Source organism: Patiria miniata, unplaced genomic scaffold (assembly GCF_015706575.1).
Source record: "Patiria miniata isolate m_02_andy unplaced genomic scaffold, ASM1570657v1 HiC_scaffold_27, whole genome shotgun sequence".
NCBI classification, from domain to species: Eukaryota; Metazoa; Echinodermata; class Asteroidea; order Valvatida; family Asterinidae; genus Patiria; species Patiria miniata.
This window is the reverse complement of record NW_024037066.1, coordinates 6,681,320-6,700,516: the sequence shown is the minus strand read 5'-3', so window position 1 is coordinate 6,700,516 and position 19,197 is coordinate 6,681,320. Positions and strand designations below refer to the sequence as shown.

The window sequence follows — 19,197 nt, the reverse complement described above, 5'->3', positions numbered from 1 at the left end:
TGTATACATTTTGTTGTCAAGGCACTTGTAAAGTTGTAATGCATTCATGAAGGCACCAAGCCGTACACTTTTAAAGCCTTTTTGAGACCATTGTATCTGGCCAGGCATATTATTCATCAAAAGCCGCAGCGGCGTATGGTCGGAATCTGCCCTGCTAGCTATGGTGTTTTTTTCACATAGGCATTTGCACACACTACAAGTGGAAATGTCCAAAAAGATCACCTCAATTGTTATCAAATTAAAAAGGGGACAAAAACCTTTCATTTGAGTGTTGCGCCAGTGTGCCAGTCAGACGGAATATAGTCAAATGTATTATTGGCTAAAATTGTGGATTTCAGGTGGTCATTTTGGCATCTTGTTTTCACACATTAGCGAAATGCCAGTGTCATTGTGAGTTTGTTTTTAAAACGTATAGAAACGCGAGTTGCAACACAATGAAATTGCCCATGGTCCTGTAGGCCTTTGATGTTGTAAATTTGAGCGAAAATATACATGTATCTGTTACAAAACAAAACTAAGCAAAGAGTAAACTTTAATCGACATCAACAAACGGTTAGTTACATTTAATGGTAATTCATTTATTTTGTTCAACTGTAATTAAGTCAAAACGTACAAAATATTTAATAAAAATTAAATCAGACGTGGAGAGCATAATTAAATTTTACATCAAATCAACTGAAGTCTTATTACATTTCACTTGCAACTGCATTAATATAAACCAAATAAGTCCATTAATTAAACATTATTTATGTAACAAAAATAAATTGATAAGTAATTCTTATTAAAGAATTAAATCATGCTGTATATGAGAGAACGATTAATATAATTCAAGAACAAATATCACTGGACCGATAATAAATTTCACATAAATTTCAGACTTATTTTATAGGATTGTTCACTTTTGAGCATTTCATTAATATACAAGTTCATCTTTCCCACAAGCGGACATAAATTCATTTCAGCTAATCATTCACTGAATGTCCAAAAAAAAGCAGAACATACAAAAGTTATAATGCCTTATTGTTTTTGAAAATTCAGTTATTCAAATAGCAAATTGAAATTTCATAACACAATCTTTGAATTCAAAGTAAATGCTTCCCTCCCATTTGTTCTTTTCACTCCCACTTGTTCTTTCAAAAAAAGTGGGCGTCTTCATTTAATTAATATTAAACGCAAACACAATTTGCAAAAGCAATGTTCTTTTGTCCTTGAAAAAAATTGGGTATTCTTTCATCTTTTCGACATAAAACAGCATAAGACAGCCTCAAATCCAACTACCTTTTAGTTTTCCCTGTGAATGAAATAGGCCCTATTAGGAAAATTGTATCAAACACAGAATATGCTGACCGACACTAAACATAAATATACACCACTGAAAAGACAAAACTCTTCCAATTTTTTTTTGTGCTTCAAATTTAGTCAGCTGCTTCTAATTGAAGGCAGTTAAGATTTTTTAGCAGTACCTCATCAACAATTTTTAAAATGTCTTCCATTTTTTAACTTCTTTTCTGTACTGACAACATGACTCAAACCAAAGTCAACCCGCGAAGAGCATACTGTAGTTATGCTGCTTACAATTTTACAGTAATGTACTCCAAATCATTAACCAAATACCCCCATTATAGCGAGTAGTGTACATATGGAGTGCATGGACTCATGGTTTGGAGCATTGAATTCGTGGTCAGCGGATAATTCTGCAGGTTGTGGGTTCGAGTCCAGCCTGTGGCTATGGTGCGTGTGCCCTTGGGCAAGGCACTTTGTCACTCATTGCCCCTCCCACCCAGGAGTAAATGGGTACCTGTGAGGGCGGAGATGGTGATTGTGATTGATTTTAGCTGCTTTGTACCGAAATGTCAGCATCCAGCTGTATACTCCCCAGGGAGCTGAGATTGTCTTAGGAATGATTCATTGGATCAATGAGCAGGGTAATAATGATATAGCGCCTTGATTACCAATAACGGTGGATACATGCGCTTTATAAATACACATTGTTATTATTAGTACTGTACTTTAGCACAATATTCATTGCAAAATATTAAAATTAAATGCGATTAAAAAATTGTGTTTCCTTTCAGTCCGCTACGGTAGTCCACTGTATAATACGTAAAAAAAAAAATAAGAACTTCTGCTTCTTACATTATGTTACTGCACTAAATACAAACCCCACAGGCAATACAAAAAAAACAGCATTAGGGGTGTGCATTACGGTTAGTGCAGGAACCGTGTACCCGATGAAAAAAAAATGGGTACCCAGGTACCTGTTAATTCGAGTGATTCACAATGCAGTGCATCACCAAGAGTTTGCCACGGAAAGTTTATTTTTCCCAGTGCATTGTGGGAGATGGTTGACAAATTCGCAGCGGGACATTGAAATTGTTAGCATTTTCGGTCAGTGGTTTCGTAAGCGTATGATTCGAGGATCTGTTTGCCCATTTCTTTTCTTGTTATCAATATGGTGTTTTTTTTGTAAGGCGGCAGAACGCTATGCCCCAATCTATGACACATTAACTCAAGTTGTCTACTGATACTAATTCAAATGGTCCATGTTTTGTCGACCGTAAACTTGAAAAATTGACTCTCGGTGGCAAACTCTTGGTGGCGCACTGCATTGTGAATCGCCCGAATTAAAGAAACCCACCTCCAAAATTCAAATCTGGGAACTTGTTGTTCAGATTGTTCATAAAGTTCAAACGATAATACGACTACATGTACATCAATGCATCAATACAGTGAGATACAAGTGTGTACACTGTATCTGATATCAACGGTTCCTGACACTAACGGTCGGGTACTTGGTTCCGATGCACGGCCCTAATGAGAATGCATACATGTGTACAAAATGTACTTGCATAGGGAGAAAACGTAATCCCCGAGAAAAGAAAATCTTCATTTACAGAAAGATAAAGTGTTCGTAAATAATTGGATTTGATTACAGGGTTGTGCTAGTTTGTATTTTTAATTGTGGGAGAAATAATTGTTTAGCAACATTCACGCGGAACCAAGTGATTATCATGCAAAATGTATTAAAATCGAAAGATTCAGGACTAGCTATGGGCACTAAGATGAGTGCACATCTATGTATACAAAATAAGTCATGTTTCAAACAGCAAACAAAAAAAGTGAAGTTTCTTTTTCAGTTTGGAAACATTCTCCTGAAGTTGACCAAGAAAACAGGCATGTCAATGAAAGTGACTTCTGGAAGCACATTTTCAAAGAATGAGCAATCTACTTGTATAATAGTTGGTGGATCAAGGGAAACAAAAACGCATATAACAGAATTTTAACATCCCCCCCCCCAAAAAAAAACTTTGAATATGCAGTATACAACTACATGTTTAGCGTACATTATATTGTAACTCTTAATAATTAAAAAGAAAATCATCAAAGTTGGCTCTACATTTTTGTGGACAGGGTATTGCAATTCTCACAATTTTCCATCATGACTGGCCACTGCATCACCAAAGTGCTGTACTTGGAAGAAATTCTCTTCTGTCAGTAACGACAGTGATTTAAGCACCGTTCAAAATCAGTGCATGCAGCAGTAAATTTATAATTTTGTGCACACATGAATTCCAATTGTTATATTTGACCAGCTGCCCCCAGTTCACTCATACAGACTGCCATAGTGTGGGTTCTGTACATTCTCGGCCGATTCGATGATTGCGGTGCTACTGGTGCTGCCACTAAATGCCCTCTGTTCCGAGTCTGTCAGCGATTCGTGGCGCACTGGTACCCGGCGCGGCTCCCTCATTCTCCGCAATGGTGCCAGGAAGAAGTAACCGGCAGTCAGTGCCAGGACGACGGTTATGAGGAGGTACGCATTGTAGGTCATCACTACTAACATCAATATGTACCCGATGGAAACTTGGAAGATATGGAGGATTGACTCTACCATGTGAAACTTTAATCTGCAACAAAACAAAAATGAACTAGACTTATGTTTGTGGACAAACATATGGCTGTGTCAGCATTTTGTTAATGCATGTTCGAGTCATGTTATAGACTGATAGTTTGCAGATCTGAATGTTGTATATACCAAGTTATCACCAATTGGACCTGTAGTTCTGTTGATGATAGGCCTTAGAAAAAATGCACCTTTATTGTGACGTCACATGACATGTGATGACGTCATCATGACGTAATTTGAATTTTCTTATAAAACACCTAGTCTAGGTACATTGTAAAAACGAAGTTTCAACCCAATCGGACCTGTAGTTCTGTAGATATAGGCCTTCAAAATGTGCACATATGACATCAAATGTCATGTGGCTTTGGTTTGTGGTAACACCATGTGGTAATAACTACTGTCACTCAGTAGATTAGTTCTGATAAGAACTTCCCTGCTTAGCTCAAAAGAACCCGTCCTGCTTATTATCTACTTTCCCTATTAAGTAGGTTGGAAGGCGGTGGGACTTCTCGCAATTATCTTCACTGAGGCCGAGTGAGATAAGTTTGGTCTCAACGGTTCGACTAGCCCCCTGCTCAAGTCATCGTGAGGAGACTCCTCACGATGACTAGAGCAGACTAGGTGGTTTGTGGCAGTGCAGGGACGGTTTGTGGTGGAACAGGAACTGACGGGTTAACCCTAACCCTGCCAGACGTATCACAGTGCATCAGGTGGAAAAGTCTGGTGCACTTTGATTGAAAATGCTACCAACACCAGTGCATAAACCGGCCACTTCTGAGACACTGAGAGCTAGTCCCATAGAACAATGCCAGAGTTGTATCCTGCTGCATTTGGTGACCACAGACTCTGAGGCAGTTTGGCCTTGAGACTTTTGGCCTGATGGATCTGATACACTGGGCAGGCTTGTCATTTTGACAAGTGTTGCATGTTGCTGCGTTTGGCAGGGTTTCAAGCCAATATACCCTGGAGGGTTAGGGTTAAGGTGAGGGAATTTCACCGTCACATTCATCACTCTAGCTATACCCAGTACACATACTGTACCTTCTTTGTCTAATTTTGGAGACACTGCTCGGGATTCTCAGCGATGCAAGCAGTGGTGACTGCTGCGTGCCGGACTGTCCGTTGATGGAGCTTTGCCGCTTAGTCACCGGCTCCTGCATACCCTCCAGGGGGCTCTTGCACCTCTTCTGCTTCAGCTTGGAGTTGAGCAGTTTCATGAGTTCCAAAAAAACCGCAACGAGGAAGACTGCCCCAACGGCTGCTATCATATCTACAGGACAAATTGATGAACTAAACGTCAAATATCAAATCATCACATATCTTGAGCAGCTTGAACTGGGCTTACTGCTATTGGAGAGGTGACCGTAAAATTAATCATCACCTAACCATTCAAATGAGTAGAGACTAAAACCCAACTACAAAGAGCTCTGGGCTAAATTTTCAGAAGCATACACCGTAAAGGCTGGTTCATGCTCAGAGTGAACGCGAATGCGAATTTGTTACGTCAGGGCAAGCTTTCGCATAGTGAATTCGCAAAAGTTGAACACATTTGAACTCTGGCGAATTTCGCAGCGAATGCTTTGTGACGTCAAATTCGCATCGCATTCGCATGAAGTATGAACTGGCCTTTATGCGTACATCCTTTAATGTTGCAACTGTTGTTTGCGTTAAGCCAGGATCCTGGCAAAACATTTCAAATCACACCAACTTTTAAAAGGGTTATATTGAGCTCACTATGTACATGGGCGTCGGGAGGGGGGGGGGGGCAAGGGGGCACCTCCCCCCCCCCCCCCCCTGGAAAAGCAACCAAAAAAAAAAAAAAAAAAAAAAAGAGGCGCAAAGACATAGTGGTGTAAATTTAATGGGTTGGGGGGGGGGGCAAAATGTCCCTGCCCCTCTTAAACTGATAAATCGAGAATGTGTTGAGAAATACAGGCATTTTTTGGCAAAAAAAATTTGCCCCCTCTAGAAAAACTCCTGGTGACGCCCATGACTATGTACATAGAGCAATGAGAGTGGGGAGAGAACGTCCTACCTGGCCATGAGTCTATGTTACATCCTTGAAACAGGAAGTCCATAATCATGTCCGAGAAATGAAACGTCTTCTGAAATAACAAGAAAAGCAAGAATTGGAAAATCAAGCAATGGACTTGCCCTGGTTTTACTATTGGACAAATCTCCTGTTTCCTTGCGTGCTATGACTGAGTATGATCTAATGGAAATTGATATTGGAGAGTGTGCTTCTGAAGGAGTTTAGTCCAAACACTGGCGCACATTTTGTTGCCATTTTTTTTTAATACATACCACTGCATTGATGCAATGAAAGCTCGTTGCTGATTGGCTGATAAAAAATAAACATCTTATTTATTTTTTTAGCAGCCAATCAGCATCAGGCTTTCATTAAGTAGGGCTTCACTGTGTTGTGAGAACTACAACATGCATGTCTGACTGCGAAAAAGGTAGGAAAGTCACATTTTCTTTGAAAATGCTTTCAAAATTACAACTAACATGAGTTTACATGAAGAAAAAAGACTGCTTTAGCCTGCAAAAGTCACTTTGGTACTGGACAGACATCTGCTAAAGTCAGTTTTGAACAGAACTTGTAAAAAATAGAGGTGTCCTAAAAGTAAGGATTACCTCTAATGCTATCATTATTTAGACTTGTAAGTTGTAGTACTACTAGTAGGATGGGTTGCCATATTATCGCGGTACTTATCACGTTTCTCGTTCGGAATAGAGATTGCCCACTAACCTTCCCGAATTGTCCTGTCTTTTAGGTTGTATAACTCTTCCTTTTCAAATTGATATAAACAAATCTGACGGTGGTGTGGTTTATTCCGTGTACGATGCCTGTGAAAATAGACATGCTCGGAGTGTGCGAATGGAGGTGGACTCCCTATTATCGCGGTATGCTGGAAGTGGTTTTTATAATGATCTCAACTTTTTTATTTATAGTTAATGTTTGACCAAAACATCCCCTGAATAAAGTCTGATATTTTCCCTGTAAGTTGAAGTTGATTAAAGACTATTATATCTGCAGGATGATTTCTAAGACCCTGCCCTTCCCCCGAAAGGAGAACACAACTCACTGAGGCAAGTCTACTGTTTGGCGATTGGGGGCGCCATTCACTTTACACGGTGTGCCGTTTTATTTTTGTTAACGTGCTGTGCTTATTTTGATCCCATAAAAGTTCTTACGATTTCGCGGTGCAAATATCGTCCTTCGACTTCATTTTACATTTGCAGCTGAAGAATGGGAACCAGGCAATGGAACTTTCATGGACAGAGCACCATTAAAGATTTATGTTAAAATATAGACGGTACCTTTTAGTAGACACGGTGAGGGAAAATTTGCAAGTTTTGGAAAACGTTATTATTTATTAAAAATCGTTAAAAGTCCCGAAAGACACAACATTTTTTAATCGTCCTTTTTTGTACAACTTGGCAAAAAGTCCTTAATGACTGGTGAACTGAAAAAAAATTGCCATTTGAAGACGTTTTGGCAACGCAAAAAGAGAAATTTCCCATGCCGCGATAATAGGGATGCCGCGATAATAGGGAGTCCGACTATACTAGTACTAGTAGAACTTAAGTAGAAGTACATTTCGCATACTTACGTTCATGTTCATCATTTTGCTTCTCTCTTTCAACAATCACGCCCAGTTTATTCTTGAAGATTCCACACCTATCTTGACTTACGGACCTACATGTCATATGTCTTACATGTATGAAGCCATTCGACATCAATTATCAAGCTATTGTCCGGAAATTGGCCCCCTGGCTTTGCGCTATTGGCAAACTCACGCTCATCATCTGCTCATTATAAACATAAAAAGAGGCTACAAAATTAACAACGCGACGTCGCCGTTTTAACTATGTTGTTTTCCAATTATTTGAGCATCCATCCAACCATGCTCATACTAGCTCAACTCAAACCGTGGAGCTCCATGCTGAAAACTGCAAAGACATCCCGTGATCAAGTCAACTAGGGCAGGCCGGCTTAGGTGGAAGGTCATGTGACGTAACAGCTGATCGAAAATCGGGTACCTGCACCTCGCACACAATAGTACTTGGTAACACAAGGTCAATGAAATTTCCCCTGACTACACATGTGCATAGTCAGCTAGGTACCGCGACAAATTATATGTGGGTATATACATGGCATAGCACGACTGGGTACCAGATTATCGCCGGTTCGGGGAAAACAAATCAATTTTTCGTCGCGCGCGCGCGCTCAAGCTTGCATCGCAAGCGTTGGAATCCACTTTCTTGAGGAATGGAGGACAGACGAATCGTCATATTGTACGGCAGTCAGACGGGCACCGCCCAAGATGTAGCCGAACGTGTCGAGAGAGATGCCAAGAGGAGGCATTTTAAAACCCGGGTGCTTGCATTGGATGGGTATTCTATAGTAAGTTACTGCATCTATTTTGTGAAAAAAATTTTGTAAAAAATTTATGTTCAGTACGTTGGGGCTTATTTTGGATAGAACAAATCCACTTTTACATTATTTGTCTTACCCAAAATAGTTAGGGACATTAAGAAGTATGTACAGGTACGTCATAGGTAACGGCAGGCAGGCAGGGTTGTGAATTTTTTAGAGAAATTTGGGGATAAAACAAGATAGTGGATATTTTGCCGGAGGTAATGACGGCAAACTAACGATTACTAAAGGTTTGCCGGCGGCAATCCATATCAACAGAGGGCGCTGTACTCTTTAAAATAGGGCTGAATTATAAGATGTATTAAATTCCAACCAAAAGTTGTGTAGCACGTTTGGTGTAGTGGTTAAGCAAAGGCTCTAGTAAGCGGGATGACTTGCGTTCGATTCCGACCGCACCACATTTTTAATTTTTTTTTCTCATCCCCAAATAAATAAGAATATATATTCTTCTTTTATTATTTTAACATGTCTCAAACATTTTTTGCAGAGTATTACATTTTCTTTTTCAGATTTGTGGCTCTGGAGGATTTTTTTTAAAAAGGAAATAAAGTCCGAAATTATAAAATGGTCTGAATCCCATCTTGTGAATACGAGATAACAACGATAATTTTGGTATGGAGCCAGACTAAAACTTGTCACTGGAAAATGTTTAAGTAAAAAAAACCCAGTAAACTGCGCATGTTCAGTGCATATCCGGCAAACTAACGTTTACTAAAGGTTTGCCGTCTCCGGCAAAATATACACTGCCATAAAACAATGACAACAAAGAAAAAAATGCAACACGCAAATATAACATGATAAAAGTCTTAAGATGGTGATCACTGCGATGTACCTTGAATGTGGCTTGTGCAAGGTTTGCTGAGTGATAGGCCAATCATAATCTAGTTATTGATGCAGATGAGCATTTGTAAGGCTTAATTTGTTTTAGGCCTAGAAAACAAATTCATATTCCTAACTTGACAATTGGAATATTTATTTTTCACAAAAATTGTAGCTACTTTTGTGTAGAAAAGGTGATGGCTCCTTTAGTAGACTCAATTTTGTATCGGCAAAAGAGTCAAGAAAAGGGAAGAATCCATCCCCCATTTGGAAAATCCACCATCTTTTGGGGAAAAAAACAGGGGGTGCCTTTTTCCTTTTTTTCAAAAGCCCAGACAAGAAACTATTTTTTTTACTCAGCCTTAGTTCAAGAATTTATAATGAATCTCTCATCTCCGTACTTTTCATATTCCCCTTTCAGTTTTAATCTTTCATACATTGAATCTAAATTATATGATATCATGGCTTTTGTGTCATTCCAACCATGTTTGTGCCTCATTCAGTTGCTGTGTATACACTATCAACAAATTCTAACAGTAATTGACTTGTTATTGCTCCTTTTTTGCAGGGTGAGCTGATAAATGAACCGTTGGTCATATTTGTTTGTGCAACGACGGGGCAAGGAGATGAACCAGATAACATGAAGGTTAGAATTTAGAAGACCTCAGATATTATCAAAACTTCCAAACCCAAAGATGACTCTTTTTGTTGTATTTCCTTGTTTCAGTAGATTAGATACAATGTTTTTATACTGGCACTGGGTTTCACCATGAACGTTTCAAAATTTTTCTTAGTACTGTCCTAGTCAAAAAAAAATAAGGACTCTCAATACTGTGTTTAAGAGTCCCAAAACTTAAAGGCATTGAAAACATGCAATACAAGAAAATAGACTGGCACCTGAAACAACCAGTCCAACAACCCTTGAATACTTCATCAATCAACTGTGCCAAAGGAAAAATCTGGGCATGTCTGGTACTTGTCTCTATTTCTACACATTTCTCCATAGTCAGCCACCAGACTCATGACAATGAATGAAGAGTTCAGCCTTTTTCAAACGGTTGGAGCATGGCTGGACATGTACCAGTCTAGTCTTTAGCCTCATTTTGAAATCACTTGACTTCCCTCTCATGTGCAAAATATTGACGAAAACTCTCCTCCTTTAAAAATTGAGTTGAGTTTTCAAACTTGGTTGGTGAAATACTGAGGACCTTTTCTTTGCCCAGTGAAAAAGTTGGAGAATTAAAATGCTGGCTAAAGAGTGAGTCAAGTTGGCCTGATTTTGTTTTGCATGTTTTTTTTCTTCGGCAATCAAGGTCCCAGTCTTGTACTATCCATAACAAATAAAAAAAATATGCCTGCATATGTATCATAAGGATATTGGTCTGTTGTAAAAAGTTTGCAAAAGCACAATCTCTTTAATGCTCACTTTTTAATGTTTGCAGAAATTTTGGAGGTTTATTCTGCGCAGAAACCTCCCGGCTGACTCCCTGTCTGGTTTGCAATTTGCTGTGCTTGGTCTTGGGGACTCCTCTTACCAAAAGTAAGTTTGGCTGCTGAATCTGGACTTTTCACTTAGTGTTTGAAAAAGAGCCCTTGCTCTGTGCGCCCTCATGAAAGGGCAGTTTTTGTCATTCAGTGACAATGAAAAATTGAAAATATAAAGTGTCTGTCTTCTTATGTGTATCCACAGAGTAACAAAGCTGTGATGTTGCTTACTTTTTTCCATTTCTTTCTTCTTAATACTTCACACAGTTTGCCATTGTCTTGTTAGGTATTTAGATACATGTGAATAATTCACATTTCAGTTAATCCACCTAGGCATTTTTCCTAAGTGAAGTAACACTGCATTTAAACCATTCTTTTTGATCTGTATGGTTCCTGCTCAATTTCTCACCCAGATTTAATTTCATAGCCAAGAAGCTATACAGGCGTATTCTTCAGCTTGGCGGGACCAGTCTTGTACCTGTTGGCCTGGCAGATGATCAACATGATCTAGGGTAAGGAGCTTCATTGATTGCCTGGGATCAGTGGGCTGACCATCTTTAAGCAACAAAAAATTTTTTTACGTTTCTTAGCATTGTTTACGTTGTGCCATTTTATAGATTAATCAAAATGGAAAAAAGTTCAAGTAAAATGCTGACTTACAATGTAGCTCGCCACCTGTACTTGTAGCTCCCAATGTCACGGATGTTTCAAAAAGCCTTGAGGAGTTTTGAAAAGATTTTTTTCAGTATTCTTTGGGGTATAAAGAACGTGCTGTTTAAGTGGTGAATGGATTTTGAAAACAAAGAGATCTCAAAAAAAAATAGCGTGGAAACATGAAAAAAAATAACCCTAACGATCCCCAACCAGCCAAACTCCAACACCAGGATTTGTTGGAATCTGTTAGGATGAGTACTGCACTAGTAAACTGACTGTGCTTTGGGTGGGAATTAGGCATACCACAAATAAACAGAGTCCAACTGTTTATGTGCACAGTTTACCATATGGTGTTGGGATTTGCAAGGATGAGGAAGGTTCCTAGTAAATCACCCTAGGGAGTTAGGGTTAATGATTAGATTTTTTTTATTTTATTGCCAGGCCAGATGCAGTGGTTGATCCCTGGCTGGTTTCATTGTGGGACAGAGTGTTATCCTTGTACCCACTACCACCGGGTTTGGAACTAATAAGCGCTGATGTCTGGTGAGTATAACCCTTGATACCCTATTCTATGCCACAAAATACCACATGTTATTTGATTTGTCTTGTTTGGAAGGTCATGTGGAATATTGTTGTGTCACTGCATTGTTTTGTAGCGTCAGATTACACAGTTAGGGCCTGTATCAAATTAATACCTGGGATGAGTGCTGGACAAGTTGTGGGTAGAACCATTCACTTTTTCCGGAAGAAGCTCTGCATTTGTCCCGGACATGTTCCCGGGAAATTTTCATTAACAGCTGCTTGACTCACCAATACAGATAACAAGATTGCGGGGAAGTTGTTCATAATCCTACAACTTATACCCGATACAATGTCTACAACTTTTCCGGAACTCGTCCCAGATATAAATTGAGATGGGCCCTTACAGGTATTTCAAGTTTCAATGCCACAGCTTATCACAGCCATCATATATTTTCATATGGGAGCAAGTCTCGTAGTGAATTAATCTTTCTGATTATAACAGTCAAAGTAATCTGAGACTTGTTAAAAGGTTCAAGTGAACTCCTAACAATTTTTTTCCGCATTGTTTTTCCACACAGCCCACCATCGAGATACGACGTGCAATTTCTAGATGCAGACAACAGCATTCCAGTAGCATCTACCAATGCCGGCATCAATGGCCTTGCTGACAGCCAAATACCATCTCAGATTTGCCCCTTCCAAGCAAGGCTTATATCCAACGAAAGACTGACATCTTCAGATCACTTCCAAGATGTGAGACTCGTCAAATTAGACATTCGTGGATCAAATATAAGGCAGGTTTTTTTCTTAAGTTTAAGTTCAATTTCTTGCTGATGATTAGGTTCTGTTTATTTAATGTATAACCTTTATGTAACTTTATGAAGTTGTATGTATATTCACAAGCCGATATGAAGGAAGTGACACAATGATAAATATGTTCACTTCAAGAAACTGATTTGTTTTACTTTTATTTATTGATATATATTTTTTCACAGTTATGTTCCAGGGGATGTGGTCGTGATCCAACCCCAGAACTCGACAGAAAGTGTCAATGAATTTATCTTGCATTTCGATCTGAATCCTGATCGGAGGATCCTACTTCAGCAGACTGATCCAGGTGAGTTTACAGACCCATTCCATTCACATAATTTCTGGGTTTTTCACAAGTCCAGTCGCTAGTAAATCACGAGACAAGCCACAAGTCTGGTCACAGGAAACAGTGGATGAGAAATGAAAGAGGAATGCCTTTGTTACATTTCATTTGAATTGCTTGTGACTTAGTACTCAATTGTAGACGACTTGTGACTCACTTCTGATGAACTTGTGATTGACTTGCGATCCGTCACAACTACCTTGACTATAGCACTGGGATGATTTTTTGATTGACTTGTGAGGACTTGTGGCGACTTATGATTGACTTGTGAGGACTTGTGATGACTTGTGGGGACTTGTGATTGAATTGTGATGGCTTGTGAGGACTTGTGATTGACTTGTGAGGAGTTGTGATTGACTTCTGAGGACTTGTGAGGACATGTAATTGACCTTTGAGGACTACTGATTGACTTGTGAGGACTTGTAATTGACTTGTGAGGACTTGTGATTGACTTGTGATGACTTGTGATGACTTGTGATGACTTGTGATGACTTGTGATGACTTGTGATGGACTTGTGATGGATTTGTGATGACTTGTGATTGACTTGTTATGACTTGTGATTGACTTGTGATGACTTGTGATTGACTTGTGATGGATTTGTGATTGTCTTGTGATGACTTGTGATTGACTTGTGATTGACTTGTTATGACTTGTGATTGACTTGTTATGACTTGTGATGACTTGTGATTGACTTGTGGGGACTTGTGAGGACTTGTGATCGACTTATGAGGACTTGTGATTGAGTTTTTAGGAGTTGTGATGAACTTGTGAGGACTTGTGATTGAATTGTGAGCAGTTGTGATTAACTTATGAGGACTTGTGATTGACTAGTGAGGAGTTGTGATTGTCTGAGATGCGTTGCCACTCTCTAATTTGCCTCTCAGACATCCCCCTCCCACCCTCCTGGCTCCTCCCTCAGCCCTGCACCATCAGGCAGCTGGTCACTCACTGCTTAGATCTCAGCTGCATCCCAAGGAGGTACTTCTTTGAGTTGCTGGCCCACTTCTCAGAAGATGAGCTGGAAAAGGACAAGCTCAGGGAGTTTGCCTCAGCTGAAGGGCAGGTAAACAACGCAAACACCCCACCAAAAATATTGATTCGTTTGAAAAATGTTCAGGTATACTTTGCTTTGGAAACGTGCAGGATATTTTTTAGCAATATTTTACATCTATTTTTCGCTGTGCTAGACAAGGGTGGAAGTGAATACTGCCCTCTGCTGTTTATATAAAGATGAAAACGCTGTCCTATCAGGCTTGAATGTTTTCGTGTTTGTAGTTTTCTTTCCACGTTTCATTTTATCCTTTATTCTAAATCCATGATCAAGTTATGTTTGTATTTGTCAATCTCTGTATTCAGACAATGATTCTTTCTCTTTTTCTCTAACAAAACAGCAAGAACTCTTCTCCTACTGCAATCGTCCACGTCGCACAACATTGGAAACTGTACAGGACTTCCCCAAAGTCAGTTCCAGAGTTCCATTTGCCTATCTGTTGGACCTCATCCCACAGATTCAGCCCAGGGCTTTCTCCATTGCTTCATCTCTCAAGGTAACAACGGTACCTCTGCTTGCTAATTTCTTTACACCCTGGGTATAAGCCTACCATGGTTCATGAAGCAACTCACTCTAATGGGTGGCATGTCCATACTCCCAAAGCAAGGGGAGGTGTGGCCCTATTGATTGTCCAAGTGCTGTGATACATTCAGCCATCACTATTTTTTGTGTAACTGGTTAAAAATCTGTTAAATAACCAGTGGAAGGTTTTTCATGTATTGTCATTTTTCATTATCCAGTTTAGCAACAAATACCCTATTCATAAAATGGAATTTGCGTCGGGGCGATGTCCATTCAATATTGGGTTTTGCCCTTCACCGACGTATTTTTATAAACACTGTATGTTCAGTGTTGCCCCCGAGTGATTGTGAGAAAAAATCACTCGGGTGGGACTCGAACCCACGACCTCCTGCTTAATACTTGTGCAAACGTCTTACCACTCGACCACCGAGCTTGCCGGGTCGGATGGCTGGTTCCAATCTGATACAGCAGCTATATTGAACAAATACCCTGTCATTGACATTGTAAGCCACTTGCTATATCTAATCAAGAGAAACTTTTTCCAAACCAACACTGAAGAAATCCTGTTTTTCATCTCACCAAATGTTCCAAATTCCCCTAGATTACTTGATATTATTCATTTGTTATCCTTGTGATATGCCGTCTCAATTAAACTTGTTCTTGGCAACAGGCTTACCCCAATGAGATACACGTCTTGCTTGCTGTGGTCAAGTACAAGACTAAACTACTCAAAGCACGGGAAGGACTGTGCTCCAACTGGCTGGCAAGAATGACACCGGAGAAAGGTATGACCTTGCGGACGAGTTCCTTACAGCTTCTGTGAAGAATCTTTCCAAAAACGTTCTAAGTAAAACTTTTCTTGCTTCGTTCTTCTGAAACCCTGTACCTCTTAGATCCCTCAAAATCCAACAAATGGTTTTGGAGGATATTGCAGGATTGAAGAAGGCACTGTTACTGTAGATTGGGGCTTGATTGAAGTTAAATTACACCAAAATGGTGTGTTTATGATTTTTGAAGATTCAAGAAGTTTTCTTGCAAAAGATACCAAGGGAAGTGGGCCTACGCATAAGTACTGAAATTATTGCTTATTGATATTTTTTAAGCAGGAACCGTGCAAGATATTAACCTGTAACCGCCACAGTAGTGTAACACTATTAGACAAGTTTGTATAGCCCCATGTTGTTGGCCTTTCAAGTTATCCATATCTTTGTTCTTTTTTTTCCGCCAGAAGATGTTGAAATTCCGATTTGGGTAAAGAAAGGCACCATCTCCTTCCCCAAAGACGGAGTCAGCACTCCAGTCATCATGGTGGGTCCTGGAACTGGTCTAGCCCCCTTCAGGAGCTTTGTACAAGACAGGGCCGCCCAGGGTCTCGGTGGTGAGTGACTGAGATGTATTCAGAACGTTCGTAATGAAATCCTAGAGGTTAATTTTCAACTTAGCAGTTTTGACCTGGGATCGCTATCCACTATGCTTAGTGACCATCCGTGCTTCGGTGATAAACTATCATGAAAAATATGGAATTCTAAGATATTTAAGACATCCGTAGTTTCCGAGATCATCATCATTGCGTTAAGATGTTTTTTACCTGAAATTATATCTCAAAAGACAACTTTTTGATGATATCCTATCTCATAAGGACTCTTTCCCTGCTGTTGTATCTTGGAGAGCCTTCTCTAACCATGAATGTTAAACCTTCCTGGATAAGTTAATAATTTATTTGATAATAACAGAAACTTGGAATCGCAGATAGTCGCTTTCATCTTCCATAGTATCCTCGCAATCCTTCTAAGTACATTGTACAAGCACAAATAAAGAGAGTGGATGATCATTGGTGTATACTACCCCATTCCTCCATCCTCAGTAATTCATCGGATGTTTCAGTGCCAGTACTCTTGAGAACATATAAAGCCTTAAAATTAATCCCATCCTTATCTTTTGCAAAAAGATTTCCAAATTAAAAGCCAGTTTAACAACTGATTTTAGAACTGCCAGATTTGTCAAATCATGCAGATTAACAACATTCTGTTTTGTACACAGATGGAAAATAGATTTTTAACATTTGTGTTTATTTGTCCTCAGATAATGTTCTGTTTTTCGGCTGTTGCAACAAGGAGAAGGATTACCTCTGTAATCGTGAATGGCGCCCTCTAGAGGCCAACAAACTGCTGCAAGTTTTCACTGCCTTTTCTAGGGATCAGGTAAGCTCCAATGATAAGAAGATGCAAATTAAGAATGAAAATCATGCACAAAAACTCTTTTGTTCAATAATTTCCTCCAGAAACCAAAAATGCTTTCAATAACTTCAGCCCTCTTCCCCTCCCCCCCCCCCCAACAAAAAATAATGAAAGATTTTAAGGAAAACCTGAGACGATGCCACCATTCTTTCATTTCTTCAACAGGAGGATAAGATCTATGTTCAGCATCTGATGGCTGAAAACAGCGCCCTCTTGTGGGAGATGATAGACAGGAGGAAAGCATGCTTCTTTATTGCTGGGTAAGAATTTGACGTACAAAATGCTGTTTTTATTTTTTTTAGCAGACTTAACAGCTTTTACAGTTTTTTGAAAGCAATGTCTGATTTGCTAGGATCCTGCTGCCCTTTTAGGGAAGATGACTGTCATTTTTACCCAATTTTATTGTGCTTTAGTAGATGAGATAACTTTCACTCGGGAGGTAACACACTGAGTATACATTGTTTATTCATCCATGGAGTGCTGTGGCCTCGTGGTTAAGGGCACTGATTCGTGGTCTGTGGGTAAAGCTGCAGGTTGTGGGTTCGAGTCCTGGTGGGGTCATGGTACGTGTGCCCTTGGGCAAGGCACTTTGTCACTCATTGCTTCTCTCCACCCAGGAGTAAATGGGTACCTGTGAGGGCAGAGATGGTTATTGTGATTGAATTAGCTTCCTTGCGCCTAACAGGCTGCATCGAGCTGTATACTCCCCAGGGAGCTGAGATGGTATTTGAAATGTTTCATGCGCCCAATGAGCAGGGGTAATAATGATGTAGCGCCTTGAACACCAGTGTACTTTATAAATATCCACTATTATTATTATTATTAAGGGCAAAACCTAAATATTGATTTACATCACCCCACGCAATTCCATCTCTTGCATAGATGAGATAACATGTAACGTTGTGTTCTTAACGTCACCCTTTGTCCCGTCTTCCACCCCAAACCACTGATCTCTTGCTCCTTATACCATCCCAAACCATCCCTCCACTCTATGGTTTCATTGATTCATGGAGAAGTAAATACAATGTAATACAATTTTAATACAGCTAATAGGTGGTTTAGCTAACTTTGCTTATTATTTTGCTGAGTATCCAAAGTTGCGCATTACACATATATTAGCTTAATCGTTACTACTCCGACATGTTTTTATGCTTTTGCAGAAATGCCAAGCGGATGCCCTCGGATGTCACGAATGCACTCAAAAAGTGATCCAGGATGAGGGGGACATGACTGCAGATGCGGCAGAAGACTATGTCAAAAACTTGGAGCAGTCAAGACGCTTTCAGATTGAAGCCTGGTCTTGATTCTAGCAACCAAGACATGTAAAAACTTCTGATGCTGAATTTTGCCGAGTTTTCATCCCCTCACTTTGTGGGGGGGGGGGGTTGAAGCACAGAGGCCGGAAAAGATGAAGGATTCAAGGCAAGCTGTTGGAATGTGACTCGGAATATCTGTGCAAGAACCAAAAATAGGCATTTTTATTCTGGTTTTCTTTATTCCAGATGGTCTGAAATTGTATAAAAACACCTTCCAATTACTTTTGGTATTAATAAATGAAGAACACTAACGAATGCAATGTCCTCAGTTCATGCAAGAGGGTTTTATTTTTGGAGCTCTGACTGTATAGTTTCACTGCTGTGACATTATGGGTATCCTGGCCTGCAGCCTATTTTCAATAAAAACTGAAGGAAGCAATTTTTCTGAAACTAGTACAAGTACTCGAACTTTTTAGATTTTTTTTTTTTAAATTTTATGGCCTTTATTTTCAGCATTAATATCTGCCGATTGATTAAAAGATCACTTATAAAAAAATATGATTATCAAAATTGTATAAATAATGAAACAATAAAATATTTGTAATAAAGAATCAGATGATCGAATTTCTTTTGTGTGTCTTGATGTTTTGATTTATCTTTGGGGAATGCTAAAAAGGAAACACTAATAGACACTGACATTTCTTCTATTACCAAACCGAAAAGCCGTTGAGGTCGGTCAGAAGAAAAAAAAAACCTCTGGGGATTATTTTAAGATGTAGCTATAACGAGCCCGAAGCGTCCGGGTTCCACCGCTTGACAATGAAAGTAATCAATCCTTGGAGGATGGGAAGCAAAAACCATACGCTGCCTGTCTTCTCTCATCCTCGCCTCTTTTTTTTTCTTCCGAGACTCCGTCTCCGTTCGCAAATCCCAGCTCCGGTCGACCACGAGGTTCCGGAGATAATTGTGACTAATTAGCGAAGCGCGGCCGGTTCGTCAAACCACCGGGTTGGCTACGGGGGAAGAGGGAGGAAGGAAGTCGGTATATACGGGATCAGGTTTGATGATGATAATGAAGATGATGCAGCGGGAACATCAAGACGCTTCCTGGATCCCCAACTCCACCCCCGCTCTGCCGTGGCGCCT

The 19,197-nt window shown here is 39.7% G+C and overlaps 2 protein-coding genes across 4 annotated transcripts; one reads left to right on the top strand and one right to left on the bottom strand.

Moving 5' to 3' along the window:
* Positions 1-2,685: 2,685 nt before the first annotated feature.
* LOC119734318 (high affinity copper uptake protein 1-like) lies at positions 2,686-7,933 on the bottom strand. 2 transcript variants are annotated; one of them, XM_038207752.1, is made up of 4 exons: positions 7,525-7,933; positions 5,943-6,012; positions 4,949-5,177; positions 2,686-3,908 (listed from the first exon to the last, which is right to left on the bottom strand). In XM_038207752.1, exons 1-4 carry the CDS (start codon positions 7,537-7,539, stop codon positions 3,605-3,607), a joined length of 618 nt encoding a protein of 205 aa, XP_038063680.1. In that variant the 5' UTR covers positions 7,540-7,933; the 3' UTR covers positions 2,686-3,604. The 2 variants fall into 2 exon arrangements, with proteins under 2 accessions (XP_038063680.1, XP_038063681.1); XM_038207753.1 differs by having other exon boundaries at positions 7,531-7,933.
* A 194-nt stretch (positions 7,934-8,127) lies between these two features.
* LOC119734316 (NADPH-dependent diflavin oxidoreductase 1-like) lies at positions 8,128-18,675 on the top strand. Of its 2 annotated transcripts, none has more exons than XM_038207751.1 (14): positions 8,128-8,318; positions 9,739-9,816; positions 10,613-10,710; positions 11,069-11,167; positions 11,751-11,852; positions 12,410-12,625; positions 12,827-12,948; positions 13,870-14,048; positions 14,377-14,532; positions 15,229-15,343; positions 15,790-15,936; positions 16,641-16,759; positions 16,961-17,055; positions 17,956-18,675. In XM_038207751.1, the coding sequence occupies exons 1-14, from the start codon at positions 8,184-8,186 to the stop codon at positions 18,002-18,004; spliced, it is 1,710 nt and encodes a 569-aa protein (XP_038063679.1). In that variant the 5' UTR covers positions 8,128-8,183; the 3' UTR covers positions 18,005-18,675. The 2 variants fall into 2 exon arrangements, with proteins under 2 accessions (XP_038063679.1, XP_038063678.1); XM_038207750.1 differs by having other exon boundaries at positions 15,787-15,936.
* The last annotated feature ends 522 nt before the right edge of the window (positions 18,676-19,197 follow it).